Source organism: Chenopodium quinoa, unplaced genomic scaffold, assembly GCF_001683475.1.
Source record: "Chenopodium quinoa cultivar QQ74 unplaced genomic scaffold, ASM168347v1, whole genome shotgun sequence".
NCBI lineage: Eukaryota > Viridiplantae > Streptophyta > Magnoliopsida > Caryophyllales > Amaranthaceae > Chenopodium > Chenopodium quinoa.
Window position 1 is genome coordinate 400,125 of NW_018742881.1, and position 20,624 is coordinate 420,748.

The window sequence follows — 20,624 nt, forward strand, 5'->3', positions numbered from 1 at the left end:
AAAAAAAAAAATCGAAAATGATTTTTTAAAAAAATTCGAAATGGGTTTTTTTTTAAATTAAATTTGAAAATTCGAAATAGGTTTTTTTAAAAATTAAATTTGAAAATTCGAAATGGTATATTTTTAAATTTAGTTTGAAAATTCGAATTGGGTTTTTATAAAAATTAAGTTTGATTATATATAATTATGCTTTTTTTGTGTTAATTCTGTGTAAATATAGAAATTAAATGTATTATCCGTTAAATGTATTTATTGTAATATATAATTGATGCAGGAATATGGTGGAGACGGAAATGATTACAGTGGGATATTTGGACATGATGGTCCATTCGAAGAAGCTCAACAGGCGATTGATTGGGCAAAACAGGTTGCAATTGCAGCTGGATTTTGCTTGGTAGTAGTAACTCATAAATCTCAACGGGATGGTAGAATGGATCGCATTTTGAGATGTGACCGTTATCGCAAAAGAGAAGAAAGAGATTTTCGTACAGCCACTCGGTTTGATACAAAGCGGAAAGGTTGTGGGTGTGAGTTCAGAGTAAAGGTTCGACAACTACGGAGTCGTGACGGTTGGGAAGTGATTGGTTACTCTAAAATGGGGGTATCACAACCATGAGATGATAGTATATGAAGAGGGTCATCGACAACTGAGCGGCTTAAGTCCTGCTGCGAAACTAGTTGTGAAAGAAATGAGTGATGCTCAAGTGAAGCCTGCTAAAATATTAGCATATGTGTTAGAAAAATTTCCAGAAGACCATCCAAACCGAAGACACATCTACAACGTCAGACAACAACTCAGGTTTGAACGGTCAGAGGGAAGGAACCCTATACAGCAGCTGCTACACCAGGCACAATCACGTGGTTACCTGTTCTGGTTTGATTCTAATGAAGATACAGCGGAGGTGACTCATCTTTTCCTTGTGCATCCTGATTGTGCTGATATGATCAAGTCTTGGCCATTTGTGATTTTGATCGACTCACCGTACAAGACAAACAAGTACAAGTTCCCACTGGTTGAGATCATGGGGATCACTCCAACGAACCAGAACTTTCTGATTGGTCATGCAATCATCAAGGATGAGACGGCTCCAAGTTATTATTGGGTGTTGGAGAAGCTGAGAAACTACATCGGGCCTAATGTTCATCCAGCAGCCATCGTCAGCGACTGTGAGGGAGGTCTCTTTGCCCCCATAGCAGAGCTGTTTCCCGAATCGAACCACTTATTGTGCACATGGCACATCAACAACTGCGTGAAAGTGAAAGCCTACAACCTTTTCAAGAAGAATTTGGAAATGGCAGAGAGATTGGTGAATGGTAAGTGGCAGAAGATCCTACAGGCTACCACAGAGGAAGCGTATGAGCGAGCATTGGCTAACTTCAGGGATCCGTACCAGTGGTGTCCGGCACTGGTGGACTATGTGATGCATCAATGGGTCCCTCACAGGGAAAAGTTTGTCAAATATTGGACAAACCAGGTACTTCATTTTGGGAACACTACAACATGTAGAGTTGAGAGCGCTCATAGAGCTACCAAGGACTGGATTGATTCATCGACCGCTGCTTTGGATACACTGTTCGCTAGACTGAACAAGTCAATTGAAACTCAGAAGAACGACATCAGGAACTCTCTAGAGGACTCCAGACGACGACATGGTACGATGTATAGCCATTTTATATTTAAGATTCTCCATGGTCGTGTGTCGCACTACTGCTTGGGGTTGATTCTCACTGAGCTGAACAGGATGAGGGACTTGGCTGACGAAGTGTATGCTCGGTGTGGGTGTGCTATTTCAGTAACTCATGGATTACCTTGCGCATGCACCATTCACCGCGTTATTACAGAAGAAAGGGCGTCGTTACATGTTGATCAGGTCCATTCATTCTGGAGGACGCTTGTTATTGGTGAGCATGCAGACACTCAAACGGCCGACCGTGAACAGGAGGAGTTGGAGCAGTTTCGTTCGATGTACGACCGAGTGTCCTCCAGCCATCCTTCTATTATTCGTGACGCTACTCATGTACTTCATGACATGTTCCACACGTCTACCTTAGATTATGAGGAACCCGAAGGAGTTGACCGTCCTCGAGGTCGACAACGGCGGAACAGGAGTGCGTTTGAGTATATCCGTGGTCTTGGTCGTGGTCGTGCTCGTGGTCGGACATCGTCATCTAGTCGTAGTCAATCTTCATCGTCTGTGAATATGCCCCTGAGAACTGGTACGTTTTGGTTGTTTACATTGCACATAGTTTTAAAGTGTTACTCCTGCCTTCTTAACTGTCTATAATTATATGGTGAATAGGAAGAAACGATGTTGATCAGTTTCCGTACAAGGAAAGGATACCTGCGATCATCATGCCGTACTTGGAAGGGTGGAATGATGTAGTCGGAGATGGTAACTGCGGATTCCGGGTCGTGGCTGATGTTTTTCAAATGGGCGAAGACAACTACGGTTTGGTGCGTCAGTTGATGTACAGCGAAATTGCATCTAACCGAAATGTTTATCGTCATGTGTACCAGGATGACTTGGATGGCGCTCTGCGGCGTATCCGGTGGGGAGGTGGACCTTGCGGCCAAAATCATTATTTTGACGCGCCCCTAGATCTGTTTGCCGTTGCAAACATTTACAAATGCGCAGTCATGCATTTCGGCCTGGGAGTGCATAGTCAAGCTTATTATCCTTGTACCACGGTTCTCCCTTGGCGGTCGCGTGAGACTGTCACCACACCGGTCAGAGAGCTAGCTATTGCGTTTCTTGGGTCGTCATACAGACATTTCATCCGACTAGACATGTCATCCGATTTTCCAGTGCCACCGATTATACCTCGGTGGTACAACATTCGCACAGCGAGCGTAGAGGGTTGGGATGCGCTATATCATGACCGGATCCACGAATGGAACACCCTAGCTGCATTTTAGTTTTTCATGTTTACATTCTTTATTTGTAATCTTATTTGTACGTTGCTCTTTTAATGAGAACATTAATCTTTTACATTGTATTGCTTACTGCATTCTATATGTTGCATGGGTAAGTTGCGCGGATCCACGAACGGTTATATCAAAATTTAAAAACAGCAATGATTAAGTTGGAAGCTAAAAGAACAATCTAAAATGTTACAAACTTACAACATAATGTCCAATTTAATAAATTAAAACGATGATATTTAAAGTGCTCTATAAATAAAATGACAAAACCATCAGTAATCCCTCCTCGACGACGACTCCCACTGCGCAAGGGTCTGTTCCAGACTATCAACAACAGCTCTCCTTGTTGCACTCATGCTGTCCTTCTCAAGAGAGAGTTTCTGTACGTCCTGCATTATCTTTCCCATCCACTGCATACAACAAAAAACAGAAGATGAAATACAATAACAACATATAAAACTTAATTAAAAGACAACGATAAATATAATATAAGACATACCGCTTCCATGGCAGTAGGCGGTGGCACATAATCATCATCGCTGTGGTCGAGATCTGCGATCAACCTCGGGTGCGAATACCGGTTGAACCATTCCATGTAGTAATGGTCACACATGGGAGTAACCCTAGAGGGCGGCCGCTGCAACTCCGCAGTCCATAAGCGGGCCACCATCGGAAACTGGTCCCACGTCCCGGTCATGATATCCGGCCATTGCACGACGTAGTCCCTCGAAGATGCAGGTCGGACCGCCTTCATCGGGCATGCCGGGGGAGGAGGGACAACTTGGACAAATCCAAGCTGGCGAAGACAACGCTGGGGCATGTACGCCTCGACGATCTCACGATACTGAATGAGTCCCGTGCATAGGGTCCTGGGTACCCTAACACTAGGGTTCGGGCCGAAAGGCATCCAGTTCACCTGCACATAGTTTTAAAATTTAATAACATGAATATAATATGTGCAAATAATAAAATGTAGAAACAATTTATAAAACGTTACCTCTAAGGGGGACAGCCTGTCCAGCAACAACCGTATCGATCGGAGGCGGTCAACGGACTTCTTCTCCGAGCGCGGACTCCACGCACAAGCACGCGGCATCCCCTCATCAATAGGAACTGGGTCACGATGTGGTCGCAATGCAGGAAAGTACTCGTATATCCAGGTCTGCAATAGAGTCAGACACCCAGTGATACCTGCCGCGTCAGCCCGACTCGCAAATCCTAGTTGGCGATACAAATACGCCAACGTAGCCGATCCCCAGGAAAACTGGCCTACACTGTCGGGGTCACACGCCTCCACTATGTCGCGTGGCCTAAGCTTGTTTCCGCCGCTCTTATCCGGAAACAAGGTACATCCGAGGAGTAGAAAAACATAAGCACTCAGCTGTGCGTCGTGCGTCCTACGTGCACTGGGGTACAAACACCGCTGCAACACGGATGCGATCTTCACACCTCTGTGTTCCCAAACACCTAGCGCCTCGGTGTACAGTGCAGCCCTGTCCACCGCCAACAACTCTGCCAGCAAATCTGCCTGATCCGCATTAGCCACAGCACAAAGTCGTTTACCCTCAACACGAATCCCCAGAATGGCCTCGACGTCATGTAACATGATCGTCATCTCACCGAACGGAAGGTGGAAAGAGTTTGTATCCGGCTGCCATCGCTCAATGAAAGCCGTGATCAGCGTACTGTCAATCTTATCGTGCATGGTGGCAGGAACGTGATTCACCCCAGTGCCCTCCAGTCGCTCGAACATCTCGCTCTCCGCCGGCCAAGCCTCAGCCCATGTACGCAAAAAGCTACAAGTCTTTTCCCGGGTATGACATTTCAACAACCCCGTAACTGAAGGCCTATCTTGGTCCTCCCAAATACGGGCAGCTATGTGTCCTAGAAAGCTAGGAATCACACTCCCGTCAACAGGCCCACCGGGCACCTCACTCCTAACAACCCAAGAATCATTACCGGCCCTCGACCGTTTCCTGCTTGCCCCAGATACAGTGGACGCAGATGATGTGCCAGATCTACTAACAAACCTACCACCCCTACCCTTACGCACCTCCACCATATGTGTCTCGTACATGTCATCAACCCTCTGACTGAATGGACCGTAATCATCATACGGTCCACTGCGATCGTCCACATCCTAATCCTCATCTGCGCCCTCCTCCTGGTCACCCTCCTCAGCATCATCATCGTCATCGTCATCCTCATCCCGACGGTGGATCCGTTCTCTACGAGCTGAAGCCGAAATACCACGGGATCTGACATGTCTATGCCCCGACCTCTCCACTGAATAGCTTCTACTAAGAAGCTCTACATTCTTCCCCGCACCATGACGACCCAGTGAATTCTACACAAAATTTTAAAATATATAAACATACAAAAAATTTATACGAAAAATAGCTACCACTCCCAAATCAAATAAACTAAAAACTTACAAATAATTGTAAACAAAATATAAACATAGAAAAAATACAACGAAATTGAAAAAAATTATAAAAATAAACAACAAAATATAAAAACAATTCAAAAATATATTACACAAAAAAAAAAAAAAAAACAATATTTTAAAACAAATATATAAAAAAAAGGGGGGGCGCCTTGGCTGGACGCCCAGCCAGCGGTGGTGGCGCCAGCTGCAGACGCCGCCACCAGTGGGCTGGCGCCTGGGCTGGACGCCACAGCCACGGCTGCGGCGCCTTGAATAAACGCCACAACCGTGGCTATGGCGTCCAGCCCAGGCGCCAGCCAACTGGTGGCGGCGTCTGCAGCTGGCGCCACCACCGCTTGCAGGGCGCCCCACCGCCGTCACGGCGGTTTTTCCCTTTATTTTTTTTTATTTTTTTTTTTACAAATTGTACCTTGCCTCCTTGGGACATCCTTCCCTTTGCCGCCGCCGCCAATTCCTTGCCTTGCCGCCTCGACATTGCCGTTGTTTGAATTTTTTTTTTAAGAGAGGTTGAAAGAAGATGAGCAATGAGAGTGTGAGTGATGAGAGTGTGAGTGTTTTTTTTTTAAGGTCAAGGGCAATTTTGTCAAACCAAGTGAATTTTGTGGGCTTTATGTAGTAATTTGTGGGCGATGTTTAACAAATCCCTATAAAAAAGTGTTACAATTTTTTTATTTTTTTATTTTAAACAATTTGACACAACACGCTTGCCGAGTCATAACTTTGACCCCTAATTTATCTAATTATATGTTAGTAAAATCATAGAAATTTTATAATATAATATGAAAGTTTATACTATAACGAATCCAGTAATGTCTTATACGAGTACAATAACGTTTGTTTTTCATATGTTTGTAAAACAATCAAGTCAAAGTCATTATAAAAAAGTCAAAATGTAACACTTATTAAAACACCGTGAGAGTATTACATACGGAGTACCACCTTATGTGAGTTATGTCTCAAATTTTAAAAGGGGTTGTTAAACGTCGCTCCCATTTTACAGGGTAACGCTCGCATTTTGACTCGAAGTTCCAATTTTACCACTAACATTAAATAATAATAATAATAATAATAATAATAATAATAATAATAATAATAATAATAATAATAATAATAATAATAATAATAATAATAATAATAATAATAATAATAATAATAATAATAAAAGCCTTAAATGAGCACTAGCTTAATAACTAGCAAATTAGAAAACAAATCAGAAAAATAGCAACAACAACGTTTTTAAAACCAATAATATTTAGAAAAATCAAAAAACTAGATTAAGGGAGTTGATTGGGTTTGATAAAGAGTCATCTGTATTTATTTCAGACCGTGATCTTGGGCTATGTGCGGCTTTGAGATAAGTCTTTCCATGGACGTCACATTTACTCTGTATATGGCACATCAACAGAGATGTGGAGGCTAAGGTGACGAAGATGTTTGGTAACAAGAAGGTTGGTGTCAGTTTTAGAAATGGAAAATGGTTCAAAATCGTGAATGCAACAACACAGGCGGAGTATGATCATGCTCTAGCTACCATGCAAGTGAGGTGGGGAAAATATCCGGCAGTGATTCAGTATGTTCAGAGAACATGGCTTTGTCATAAGGAGAAATTTGTGAAATATTGGACGAACCAGGTTCTTCACTTTGGTAACACCACCAACTGTAGAGTTGAGAGCCAACGTTCAGCAGTGAAAACTTGGTTTGAATCATCCACAGGTTAGTTGTTTTATTTTATTAGTTGTTCTCGTTGTTACGTAATTGTAATCGTAATAAAAAAAAATTAAAATGCATTTACTAATTTGAATCATTGGCAGGTTATTTGGATACCGTATGGGCCCGAGTCCATTGTCATATCGGTAATCGAATCATACAAATTCGTAATGAGTTGGAGGCATCAAGGTCTAAAATTAGTGAGATGTACAGACAGTTGCCACTATCACGTATAAATGGCAAAGTGTCTCAACATTGCTTGAAAGAACTGCATAACGAGACGAAAAGGATGCGGGATTTGAGTTACTAGGTCTATGAACGTCGTGGATGTGCTATGCGTGTGACCCATGGTCTTCCATGTGCTTGCCAGATACATGATTCGATAGTTGCACAGACATGATTGTATAGCAGCCAAATTCATTCTTTCTGGAAGACACTGGTTATTGGTGATGGTGTTAACATTCCTGAAGTGGTTAATGATTCGACCGAGGAGGCTGCACATTTTCGATCCCTAATTGATGAAGTCATGGAAAGTGATCCGACCGTACGTCAAAATGTAACGCAAATCATTGAAGAGGAGCTACATCCAGACCATACACACCTTGAAGAACCACATGTCAACCTTAACACTCGTGGTCGACCGAGGAACAATGACACCAGGCGTGATCGAAGTTATTTCGAGCATGTGAACCGTCAACACACTCAACGTGGTGGTGATCCAGAACCAAGTAATATTAAAATTCTATTGATTTTGAATAATATATGTAATATTAATATATGTAAACTTAATACTTGTAGCTTTACCAATAATTTATCTTTTAATTTTGTGTTGTAGATCCGAGTGACATTAGTCAATGCAGGTATTTGAACTTGCTTTCAGGGCCAATGTTGTCGTACATTTTGTCTTGAAAGGATGTCATTGGTGATGGGAACTGTGGCTTTCGTTGTGTCGCCGACTTCTTCTTTGGCGATCAGGCGCTGTGGTTTGACGCTCGGGAAACAATAGCGAACGAGATCGCCGGTCATCCTGATTTGTACGAACGGATTTACGGGCTTGGACGACTTTGGATGAACGTAGAGCGTATTCGATGGGATGGTGGGGCTGTCGGGGAGCGGCATTGGATGGTTGCAATTCAAGATTTATTTCCTATTGCTACGTGGTTCAACGCAAGGGTGATTTGTCTCGGGGTAGGCGTAGTACCAACTTGCTACTACCCATGCATCATAGTCTTACCGCTGAGGGCACGCAACGGGGTTCGGACACCGAGTCGAGAGTTTGTGATTGCTACAGTTGGTGGATCACATTTCATCCGTCTTGACCTTGTACCTGATTCACCTCTCCCGCCGATCGCCGATTGGTGGACTGAACACCACGAGGATAGTGTTAATGGATGGGATCAACAATATGAATTTAGAAGGGACATGTGGGATGCATTAGTTAGGTAGTTTGTAATGTACATTCACTAACTTTGAACACTTGTAAGAAAATTAGAATTATGAAATTAATTTGAAATGTACTTGCTTTTAATCTAACATGATATGCAACAAAACATTAAATATAAAAATAAATAAGTGTCCAGTTTATAGAAGTCATTGTTAATATTATAATAAGCATAAATACTTACATAATCAGTGTTAGTTCGCTCAGGTAGGTTGCTTGTAACTCCTGCACCTGGAGATACCCGCGGGTGAGAAAACCTGTACAGCCACTGCATGTAACCAGGCGCAACCGAAGGAGCTGTAGCACTAAGCCTGGTGAGGGCACCTAAAACTACACTCTGAGATACCCTAGGGACAAACCTCTTCCACATCACATCTGTCATCTCGGTCGGGAAGTCTACCCGATACATTTTCAAGTTAGTCGGCCTCTTGGCCTTCTCTGGCCTGATTCTTGCGGGGAACGCCTTGCACGAAACCAAGCTGTCGCACCACTCTATCAGGAATGTACGGCTCAATGATGTTACGATACTGGATGCAGCTAATGAATAAAGTGGGGGGCACTCGTAATGCAGGATCAGCTCCGTACGGTAGCCAGTTCACCTCACGGTCAGTAAGTGCATCAATTCTAGTACGAAAAGATAACAGGCGCTCCAGGTTCTTGCTAGGACGTCCCGCTCCAACATCCCAAGCAGACGCACGAGGCATTTGAAGGTCCCGGGTCAAGGTACCCTGCTGTGGCCGAAAGCACGGAAAGTACTCGTAAATCCATGCTTGCAGAAGCGTGAGACAACCAGCAATCGAATCAGCACCTTTCCGTGATGTCGTGCCTAGTTGTCGATACAAGTAAGCCAGTACAGCTGTTCCCCAAGCATACTCGTTAATAGGGACATCCATATAACATAGCTCGTGGAGGAAGGAAGGATGCGTACGGTTACCACTCTTGTCTACAAACAGTGTACCTCCAAGCACTAACCACAAGTATCCATTAAGCTGATCACTAAACTCCCGGTCAACCGCCAATGTCGACTCAAAAATCTTATCAGTCAACACCCCACTACCCTGCCAAATTGTCTTTGTGCCGCAAATCTCAGACAAATCATCTGGAGTCATATCCATGGTGATCGAGCACGCGTCCCGTAACACGTCCGTGCTAGGAGTAGTGGTGACCATATTGCCTTCGACACGTAACCCAAGTATGTTGTACACGTCGTGCAGCAAGATCGTAATCTCCCCAAATGGCATATGAAAGGTGTTCGTATCTGGCTGCCATCTCTCAACAAAAGCAGAAATCAGCGGCCAATCAAGTCTTTTAAACATCAGGGCGGGCAAGTGAGACAACCAACTAGCATCAATCGCCCCGAGGTCCTCCACAGATTGACGACCTCGCCAAGTAAACAAGTTAGAACATAACTTTGTCCTACTCAAACAGCGCAAAACACTACGCTCCTGCTCGATCCAGATATATCGTGCCACGTGACCACCAAAACTAGGGATAATAGTCCCATCCTCAGGACCACCCTGCATCGGTTCCTGCACTAACCATGCCTCTGCAGAGCTGGTAGTAGGCTGACTCGATCCACTACCAACAAATCTCCCAAACTGACCCCTATATACCGTATGGTAATCCCGAGGGTCCGGTTCTTTATCACGGCCATCAGCATGACTAGCCGAGCATTTGTCTTCCTCGTCAGATATGGGTGCTCCACTTGCAGAGTACAAGGGCCGACTACTACCAGACTGTGGGTCTCCCGACCAACCACTAGTAGACCCGTATTGCTGCTCGGGCTGAAGCGGTGCTGAACAAGATGATTGTCTCCTAACAAACGAATTCAGACGTCGTGATATTGCATGTCGAGCACCAGAACCCTCGATCTACATAAAATAAGTACAAAATCCGATTTTAGTAATAATAATAATAATAATAATAATAATAATAATAATAATAATAACAACAATAATCAAAACAACAACACCAACAATCATAATCATAATAACAACAACAAAAAAATTTAAAATTAACAACAACAACAACAACAATAACCATAATAACAATAATAATAACAGCAACAACAAAAAATAAAGTTAACAACAACAACAATAACCATAATAACAATAATAACAACAACAACAAATAAAATTAACAACAACAACAACAACAACAATAACCATAATAATAACACTAATATCAACAACAATAATACTAATCATAATTAAAAATAATAATAATAGTACTACTAATAACAATAATAATAATATTATTATAACAACAAACAACAAAAAATAAATTTAACAACAACATTAACCATAATAACAATAATAATAAAAACCCTAATATCAACAATAATAATAATAATACTAATCATATTTTAAAAATTAATAACACTACAAAATATGCTTCAAAAAAAAAGATAACACTTCAAAATAACAACAAAAATAACAAAAAAAAATAATAATTAAATTAACAATAAAAAATTAAAAAAGCATATTATTCACGGAAAAAAATAAAATAAAAACCTGAAGTTCCGCCCAAAAATTCCGGATCTACATGGGAGGATTCGCCTGGAGTTTCCGGATCCTCCTAGGAACTTCCGGAAATTTTAGGCGGAAGTAAGATCCGCCCAGAATTTTCGGAAGTTCCAAGGAGGTTCCGGATTTTTCAGGCGGAACCTCCTAGGAACTTCCGGAAATTTTGGGCGGAAGCTGGAGGTTCCGTTTTTTTTTTTTAAAAAAAATTTACCTGCTCGCCGTCGAATCCGCCACCGCCCCGCCTCCGCCGCTACCTCCACCGCTGCCCAAACTCCTTCCTCCGAATGTTAGCCTTATTCGCCTCGAATCACCCATCTTTTTTGTGTTTTTGATGATTGTTGTTTTTTTTTTTATTAACAAAAAAATTTCAGACTTAGAGTTTCAAGTTTTTTTTAGAGAGTTAGAGAGATAGTGAATGAGGTAAGAATGAGCTGGAGAGTTGGAGCTTAGGATTGATCTACAAACCCAAATGAATGGAAAAGTGAAAAAAAAACCGTATTTTATTGTTAGAGGTAAAATTGGAACTTCAAGTCAAAATGCGAGCGTTACCCTTTAAAATGGGAGCGATGTTTAACAAGAGTGGTATCAACTTTATTTGGACGGGACTAAAACATCAACTTCAACAAGACAACAATCATCTGTCAAAAAAAAACTTCAACAATCATCGCAAAGCTCACTCAGCACCTGGTACTTGGGGGTTTGTGGCCCCACTGAATTTGCTCCAACAAACAAATACTCCAACACCCGCTTACTCTACTTTAACAAAACATTCAAGGGTCACATTTCTGCAACATTAATTTGCGACAATAATGAGGAGATTCGTTGCTAAAAATTCTAAGTATTTGCAATTTATCGCAAGAAGTTTTTCTTCTTCTTCATTGGAATCTTCTTCTGGGTTATTTCCTCAAGTTACTCTTCAAACCATTAATCCAAAGGTTTAATCTTTTATCTCCCCATTTTGGGTTTCATTATTTTCTTAATCTTTGTCTGAATTTATAATTGATTGATGGGTTATTATTTATTTATGCTGTTTTTGTAAATGCATTTTAATCTGATATGCTTCTAAATTATGTTAATTTTTCCCCTAGGTCTTGAAATGTGAATTTGCTGTTCGTGGAGCCATTGTTACACATGCTATGGTAAGGTTTTATTTATTTATTTATTTATTTATTTTTTTATAAAATTTTATTTAAAAAAAAAACTTGAGTATTGTTAGTCTTGACAAGATAATTCAGTACTGTACTACTGTTTTTCTTATATGTAGCTTTCAATGTCTTGTTATTAGATGTCTATTTTGTCCTCGAGTAGACCTAAAGTTAGGTGATGACTGATGAGTATGATGATTTCAGATGAACATAAAAATAGCCTCGGTATACCTGAGAATATTTAGCAATTTGTACTTGATTTTAATGTATAATGTGGACACAACTATAAATTAGAGTGGTTGTATGTAAGGAGTAAAAGCTCTTTCCTCCATCTTTAACAAGATGGTCCATTTGACTTTTAACGCTATCCACATAATTTACTTTGACTATCTTTGTTGATTTATGAGGAAAACAATATAACCGTATGGGTTAGAGTAATGCATTGATCTTATAAAGTTTATCTCAATGTATCAACCTTGAACCTTGTATTATTTTTTCGTATGGGTTAGAGTAATGCATTGATAAACATGCCTAAATCAACTAAGTTATCTATAGTGAACCAAAGAAAATATAATGTAGGTTGCATTAATTGGGGTTTGATTTAGGAAAAAAAAAGTTTTATATTTTAAAATAATTCTAACTTTACTGTTATAATGCAATATGTTGACAAGCTTTCTTACAATGTCCATCTCATTAGATCAAAACCTATTCCCAAAAGACTCTATACATTACAATATTATTTTGTATGATACATAGTATTTTATTAAATCTAAACAAAGAGGACATGTAAGATGGCTTTAACCTACTTCCTTAATCTATGCTCAATAATTTAGAGCTACACTTATTTAGAATAGGAGGGAGTATGATAATTTGAAATGAGCAAGACCATTTCTTTTATGGTAGATGTGTCTGTTACAACGTTGTTGCTTCTCTGATTGTGTTATTGTATTGCTTCTTGCAGAGGTTGCAAGAACAATTGAAGCAGAATCCTGGTTCTCTCCCCTTTGATGAGGTATAATCTAGTTTCCTTGCTTCTCCGATCCCTCTAAAGGAATTTCACATAAGCTAATGTTGTTAATTTGCTGATGCCGAGAGTAACTGAGTTGCTGTCGTTTTGTTAAGGGAGTTCATTTAGCTATGTTATAGTGCATATGCAATTGATTGTTCACCTCTAATCCCTTCAATGCCACTTGTGTTATAGTCTTCTAGATGTGTCCTGCATTGCAATAATATCAACAAATATCATGAAACTATCTCACCTTTATGGTCAAAACTTGAATACCACTTTTCTTTTGTAATTTAAGACTAGTTAGCGGATTGCAGTACTTCGTGTCTTGTCTCAAGCTTGCAGCATGAGCTTCTTATTGCCTGTGCAGATAGTTGTCTGTAATATGGGAAATCCTCAATCTCTCGGGCAGCAGCCAATCACATTTTTCCGAGAGGTTAGTCACCAAAGTAAGGAGTGTCACTATCAGTTATACTATAAATCTATCATACCTTATACTTCGTAGATCTATTATTTCTCCATGTGTATCAGGTTCTTGCACTGTGTGGTCTTCCAAGCTTTTTGGATAGAAGTGAAGCACAGAAACTCTTCAGGTATTCTTTCTGACTTGATTTGGTTGTCCATATGCTTTTATATTCATTCCTTAGCTTATATCAAGTTATATTAAAAAACCAAAACATGTGTGACTTTTTTTAACATAAGCCAGGAATTTGTTATTATGTCTCTACGGAGTATTTTGTATAGTTGGTTGCTGATTTTAATAAACAAGGAGCACTTTTTTTTCCCCTCTCTTTATACGTTTTTGTATTATTTGATCAATAAAAGCAAGGCAAAATCAATCTAGTAAGGGGCTGTACGCCTGTAGTCGCTGTAGTATTTACACCTTTGTTTTTTTATTATATGCAGTGCTGATTCAATCGAGAGAGCTAGGCAGATCCTGGATCAGATACCTGGAAGAACAACTGGTGGATATAGTCACACTCAGGTAATGATATGTTGTTAAAGTAGAAAGGGAAGAATATTTGAGGGAGAAGACTGTAGTTGTTTCCCTTGTTCGATGTAATAGACGGATGAATATAATACCCTCTTCCATCAAATGGACCAAGTGATTTCTTTTGTTCTATAATAGTGTTCTTATGAATTGAATATGTTCACCATTCTGTAACGAGTTTTTGTTTGGCTTGGTGATTTGATAGGGTATTAAGGGACTACGTGAAACAATTGCTTATGGAATTGAAGAACGTGACGGTTTTCCATCCAATGCCAATGATATCTATTTGACTGATGGTGCAAGCCCTGGGGTTAGGTGCTTTTATTAAGTCATAGACTAGATTTTTCCTGTAAGTCCATAACTCCAGTTTATATTAGATCCAAATGGTGGATTTATGTTCTGTCATTATGTATAGGTGCATATTATGATGCAGTTACTTCTGAGGTCCGAGCTAGATGGAATCCTTTGCCCTATTCCGCATTATCCTTTGTACTCTGCGTCAATAGCTCTCCATGGTGGAACTCTGGTATGTTTGCATTTTATGTTGAAATTTTTTAGCAACTCTATGACATTTCCAATTTTTTCCCTGTTTGTATGTGGGTGTTTATGATACTAATCTGAAAGCAGTTATATCCCCCATAAGCAACTTTAAAGCTGATGTAATGTCTGAATTTATTTGATGGGAAGAAGTCTTCTTTGCCATTGACAGGTTCCTTACTGCCTTGATGAAGCAACCGGATGGGGTTTGGAGATTTCAGAGATAAAGAGTCAATTAGAAGCGGCCAGGTCAAAGGGGGTAACAGTTCGAGCCTTGGTTGTGATAAACCCTGGCAACCCAACTGGACAGGTGAGTTGAATCTGTTGATTTTTTAACTCTTTTGTGAAGTATTGAGGATATAGTATTATGTGTTCTTCTATTGGAATATGAACTTTGGTTGTCTCCTTACTTGTTTGAGTTTAGTGACATTGTCTGAAATTGGCTGTTGTCCTTCAGGTTCTTTCTGAGGAAAATCAGCAGCAAATTGTTGAGTTATGCAAGAAAGAAGGCATTGTGCTTCTGGCAGACGAGGTTAGCCCAATTTATCCATTAAAATTTTGTATATATAAAGATTTATGTAATGAAAATAAGAGAAATATTTCTTAATCTTTTCACAAGTTCTGCATGATTTTTGTGCTCTAATAGATTAGATGAATCTCATTAATTTGAGTTAAATTACTAATCACTTTTGGTGCTATGATGTCCAAAACAGGTTTACCAGGAAAATGTGTATGTTCCCGACAAGAAGTTTCAATCGTTTAAGAAAATTGCACGTTCTATGGGCTATCAGGAGAAGGATATCCCCTTGGTTTCATTTCAGGCAGTTTCTGAAGGTACCTTGCTCCTGTGCCTGCTGGGTTACATTTAAATAAAACCAAAGATTAATAAAGCTTATTATATTAAATAAGCTTTGGCCTTTCTTTCTATTGTGGCTCTAGGATATTATGGAGAATGTGAGAAAAGAGGTGGATACATGGAAGTTACAGGATTTAGTGCCGACATAGCTGAACAAATCTATAAAGTTGCTTCTATCAATTCATGTAATTCGAATATAACTGGTCAGATTCTCACCAGCCTTGTCATGAGCCCACCAAAGGTAATTCTTTCCATCAATATTTAGTCTTGTTCTTTCGTTACCCTAAGCGATACATATTATTTTTATATAATCATTAAGAAAGACATATACTTGTATTGAATAATATGGAAAATCTATCTGCGTACATCATGCAACCATCCCTAGGGTAAGGCTTACCTTCTACGAAGGCCTCCCCAATGCCTACTTTGACTCATCAAGCCTATTGCTATTATTTACACTTGTTTTCTTTGGAAAATTAGCTGCAACTCTATTACAAACTTGTTTAAATGACCCTTAATCAACTGTCGAATATTATTTTGAGCAAGTCATAGTGTTAGAATCCATCCCCCTTTTGCGTTTGCTTTCTTTATTTTCATGCTTGCTTGTACTTTTCTTTAGGTTTTCTAGGCTTTAGATTACAACATGATGTTACTACTGTTTTAGTGTTCATTGGGGATATATTCTATTTCCAATATATCCCTCTAATCCTCTATTGGGAGCAATGGTTGAAAAATGAGAATCAAAGATTCTTTCCTCAGCCCGTAATTAATTTTGATATTGTCCTTTTGTTTATTTCCCCTTCACCCTACATTATTGATGCTCTCAAAATGCTCATTCTCATCTTTCTGCCTCGCTTGTCCAGCTAAGCGTTCCCAAGCCCCTGAAACTTGAGTTCTATTCTTTGTACTACAACATAGCTTAAGCTTGCTACACGTTGCATTAGGGTTGCACAATTTCCACACACAGTCATGTGTCAACACACAAATTGGACCATAACATACACTGTCGCGGCAGTTTGAATAGCATTTTCCTTGCACTACTCTCAATGTAGTTCGAGAGTTTTCATTACATCTGGCCAAATTCTAAAATGTGCATGGCTTTTGTAACCAAGAAATCAACCAGTGGAACACTTTGTAGTACAAGGAAAATGAGTTGAAATGGTGCTTAATCTTTTCTAGTTGGCAAACACACAAGGGCTGGTATTATCGGTATATAATAGTATAATACTGCCCCTTTTGAAACCTGCATGGCATCCCCTTGGTGATTGATTATTGAGGACACTCATTCTTCGTCTTTTTTTCCTTTTATTTTGAGAAGGCCTGAGAATGACCTAATAATGTAGCTCAGATACCAGCTTATGGTGGCATTGTGATGCCAATTTCCAACGATGTATGATAGTAATAGACCTATTTTGTAACTTTATTTAGTAGTTGAAGTCAATAACTTCTTGCTTGTCATGCTAGGCTGCTAGCCATGCTTGATGATGCCAATTTGTTTTGAGCTATGGAAGGGACATCTTGTTTTCTTCAAAATCTATTTTTTTTTATATGTACTGTGGTCTAGGTTGGAGATGAATCTTATGAAGTGTATTCTGCTGAGAAAAAGGGAATCCTTTCATCCTTGGCTAGGCGTGCACTGGTAAATTCAATTTCAGATACATTAAAATTATCGTTGTATTTTTGGTAACTATATTTCGTGAATTGATAGACTCTAGAGGATGCATTCAATAGCTTAGAAGGCGTGACATGCAACAAAGTAGAGGGAGCCATGTACTTATTCCCTCGCATTCATCTTCCCCAGAAGGCGATAAAAGCAGCTGAATCAGAGCACATTGCCCCTGATGCATTCTATGCTTTTCGCTTACTAAAAGAGACTGGGATTGCCGTCATTCCAGGAACTGGTTTTGGGCAGGTTAGTTATAAGGCGAGGTTTACGAGTTTTGTTCTTTTCATCTGGAAACCTTTTATCTAACAGGACATAAAATCATAACTTGGAGATGTTTCTTTAAAAGGCGGCCTTGTTTTTTCCCCCCTTTTCTTTTCTCCATTTTTTTGGTTTATGGCTGACCTTGTATGTATTGTGCTGTGTTTCAAAGGTTCCAGGCACTTGGCACATCAGGTGCACAATTCTGCTCCAGGAGACTAAGATCCCGGCCATTGTAAAGCGTATATCGGATTTCCACAAGAAGTTCATGGATGAGTTCCGTGGTTGAACACTTGAACAAATCTAACAAACCTCTTATGTTGGAAGATACTATGAATGATCATTACTAGTCTATAATTTTCAGAACTAGCTGTGACATGCATGTGTAATTGATGTATGCATGTATGATGTATCTAGTATTCTAGTGATGGGCATGAGCCATTAGCTAACAATTCAGGATTGAATTGTGAAGTCGAGTTCGATCTCAAAACATAGCTAGTTCAAATGTTAAATGATTTGAACTCAAAATCTAGCATATTTGACTTGTAAGCTCATGAACGGTTCGGCCCAAAAAATTAGTATTAAAATTAAATAATACTTGTGTCCACAATTCTACATAATGCAATTAAATCGAGACTAAGGGCCTATTCCGATTGACTGAACTCAGCTGAACTGAACTGAGCTGAGCTGAGCTGAACTGAACTGAACTTATTAATTAGTAATTTTTAACTACGGATTAGTGATCTTTGATTATTTATTGATTATTTATTACTATACATATGTGTATATACAAATGTACATATTATTATTATTATTATTATTATTATTATTATTATTAATTATTGATTATTATTATTATTATTATTATTATTATTATTATTTATTGATTATTATTATTATTATTATTATTATTATTTATTGATGATTATTATTATTATTATTATTTCAATTATTATTGTTATTATTTATTGATTATTATTATTAGTATTATTATTTCAATTATTATTGTTATTTTTTATTGATTATTATTATTATTATTATTATTATTATTATTATTATTTATTACTTATTGATTATTATTATTATTATTATTATTATTATTATTGTTATTGTTATTGTTATTGTTATTGTTATTGTTATTGTTATTGTTATTGTTATTGTTATTGTTATTGTTATTGTTATTGTTATTATTGTTGTTGTTGTTGTCGTCGTCGTCGTTGTAATAAGAGCTTAAAAGAATGAAATTTGACTTTATATCATTATTCATTAACTATATCATTAGACGTAAATTAAGAGATGAACTGAACTGAACTGAATTTCAACGGAAGAGAGCATGCCCTAATAATATATACAGACATTGGATGATGTATATATAAGCTTTTAATTCATCTTCTAAAGTTCTTGGTTTATTGAGTATGGAGTATATGCTTATTAGATGTGTCATATCACATGATTACTTGTTAAAATATATACATAAGGATTTATAGAAATTTATTACCTATATGAGCATTGCTTGCTAAAAGTCTAGAAAGTCCACTTCTTATATAGTTAGGCTTGATTATGAGTTTTGATTAGGGGATTTTTATCCACCAAGCGCCGTTTGACAAGTGGACCAACCAGGTTCCGCCACGCGTCCTCCACGGACCACTTAAGACACGCCACGTGTCCACCCATGCCAAATGGGACAACCGGCCGTCAAGGCCCATTTCAGTCTAGAAGCCCGATCGGCCCTAGGTTTACCTTAAACCTAGAGAGTTGCACGCTTCCCAAGGCTATAAATACTCGATTAATCCTCATTAATCAAAGGAGGGAATAATTAACGGAACGGAGGAGAAACATTACGGAACACACTAATAACCGGCTGATCTCGCTAGCAAAGCAGATTACCTACATTAAATACTCTCACCTAGAGAGACCTTATTACTTTAATTTCTGTATTAATTACTCCTTAATCAGGTACTAACTTGACCGTTGGAGGCGGAGCTCTCAGGAGTCTCCGTTATTTTGCAGGTACAGGCGTCCGGTTCCAGTCTCGGAATTGTAGCTCTCCCGCAGGACATCAGAAAACCCCAAAACATTTGGCGCCGTCTGTGGGGAGAGTACTTCAGAGATGGCATCCAAGTCTGTACCGACCCCAGAAGAGAGGCGTCCCCTAGACGACCCTCAAGTTCAGTCGGACCATGATACCGAAAGTGAATTTGAAGTTGAAACTCATACAGCTCCAGACGGGACCCTAAGGGCCCGCCGTACCCGTCATACTGAAATAAGGGAACGGGAGTATCTTCAAACAGGAAGCGAGCCAGCAGGCGCACCGCTTGCTCGGCAACAGCCGACTGATGGGTCTGCTCCCATCACAAGGAACGAACTCATGACCTTCATGAGGGGATTCAAGGGAGAGATCCAAGAGTTGATCAACAAAAAACCGCCTGCTTCAGTCAAAGAGCAGGCGGCCAAAAAACCTTCCACTTCACTGAAGAGGAAGCCAGTTCGAGGGCGAGAGGCGACTCCCCATCCTAAATCTAAGAAGCGGGAGCCGTCTGCTCTTGATTTCACAAAACTCCGTTATCCTACGGGAAATAGGAAACCGGTTCGTCATATTCAGGCGGACGGGTCAAAGCAAACGTTCACAGATGCTCGGCACCTGCTAGAGCAGAAGAAGAGTGACCGATTATCAGAGTCGGCTTCTACTTCAAATTTTCAGGACAGTTTGCGAAATGCCTCGATGAGGCCAACTCAGTCGTACCATGAGAGTCAGTCAGGCGGCACCTCCCGTCAGTCTGGCTTTCATAGTGCGCAGGCGGTACCAAATTTGCCATTTGTGCCGCAACAACAATATTTTATGCAGCCACCTCCATTTGGTGGACCTGCAGCAAAAAACGTCCAACCTATGGACTGGCAGCTACGGCTGCTTAGACTTGGTGAACAGCCGTCGGCCTTCTCCAAGGAAATTACTGAAGCCGCTCAGCCGGCCAAAGTAAAAAATGTTTTAGTAGGCGCCTATGATGGCACTACTAACCCGGAAGACCATCTGATGGCATTCACCAACCTGATGTACCTTCAAGGGTTGGATGATCCCACTTGGTGCAAGTGTTTCCCAGCAACTCTCAAGGGAATTGCACA

The 20,624-nt window shown here is 39.8% G+C and overlaps 2 protein-coding genes across 2 annotated transcripts; one reads left to right on the top strand and one right to left on the bottom strand.

Moving 5' to 3' along the window:
• Window positions 1-8,936: 8,936 nt before the first annotated feature.
• Window positions 8,937-11,360, bottom strand: LOC110726629 (protein MAINTENANCE OF MERISTEMS-like). The gene is made up of 2 exons (XM_021906101.1): window positions 11,257-11,360; window positions 8,937-10,335 (listed from the first exon to the last, which is right to left on the bottom strand). The coding sequence occupies exons 1-2, from the start codon at window positions 11,358-11,360 to the stop codon at window positions 8,937-8,939; spliced, it is 1,503 nt and encodes a 500-aa protein (XP_021761793.1).
• LOC110726705 (alanine aminotransferase 2-like) lies at window positions 11,253-18,099 on the top strand. Its single transcript, XM_021906177.1, has 15 exons — window positions 11,253-11,980; window positions 12,134-12,184; window positions 13,152-13,202; window positions 13,567-13,632; window positions 13,728-13,789; window positions 14,103-14,181; window positions 14,393-14,497; window positions 14,603-14,713; window positions 14,897-15,034; window positions 15,182-15,256; window positions 15,438-15,558; window positions 15,664-15,821; window positions 17,145-17,219; window positions 17,289-17,492; window positions 17,677-18,099. Exons 1-15 carry the CDS (start codon window positions 11,855-11,857, stop codon window positions 17,791-17,793), a joined length of 1,539 nt encoding a protein of 512 aa, XP_021761869.1. The 5' UTR covers window positions 11,253-11,854; the 3' UTR covers window positions 17,794-18,099.
• Window positions 18,100-20,624: the final 2,525 nt, after the last annotated feature.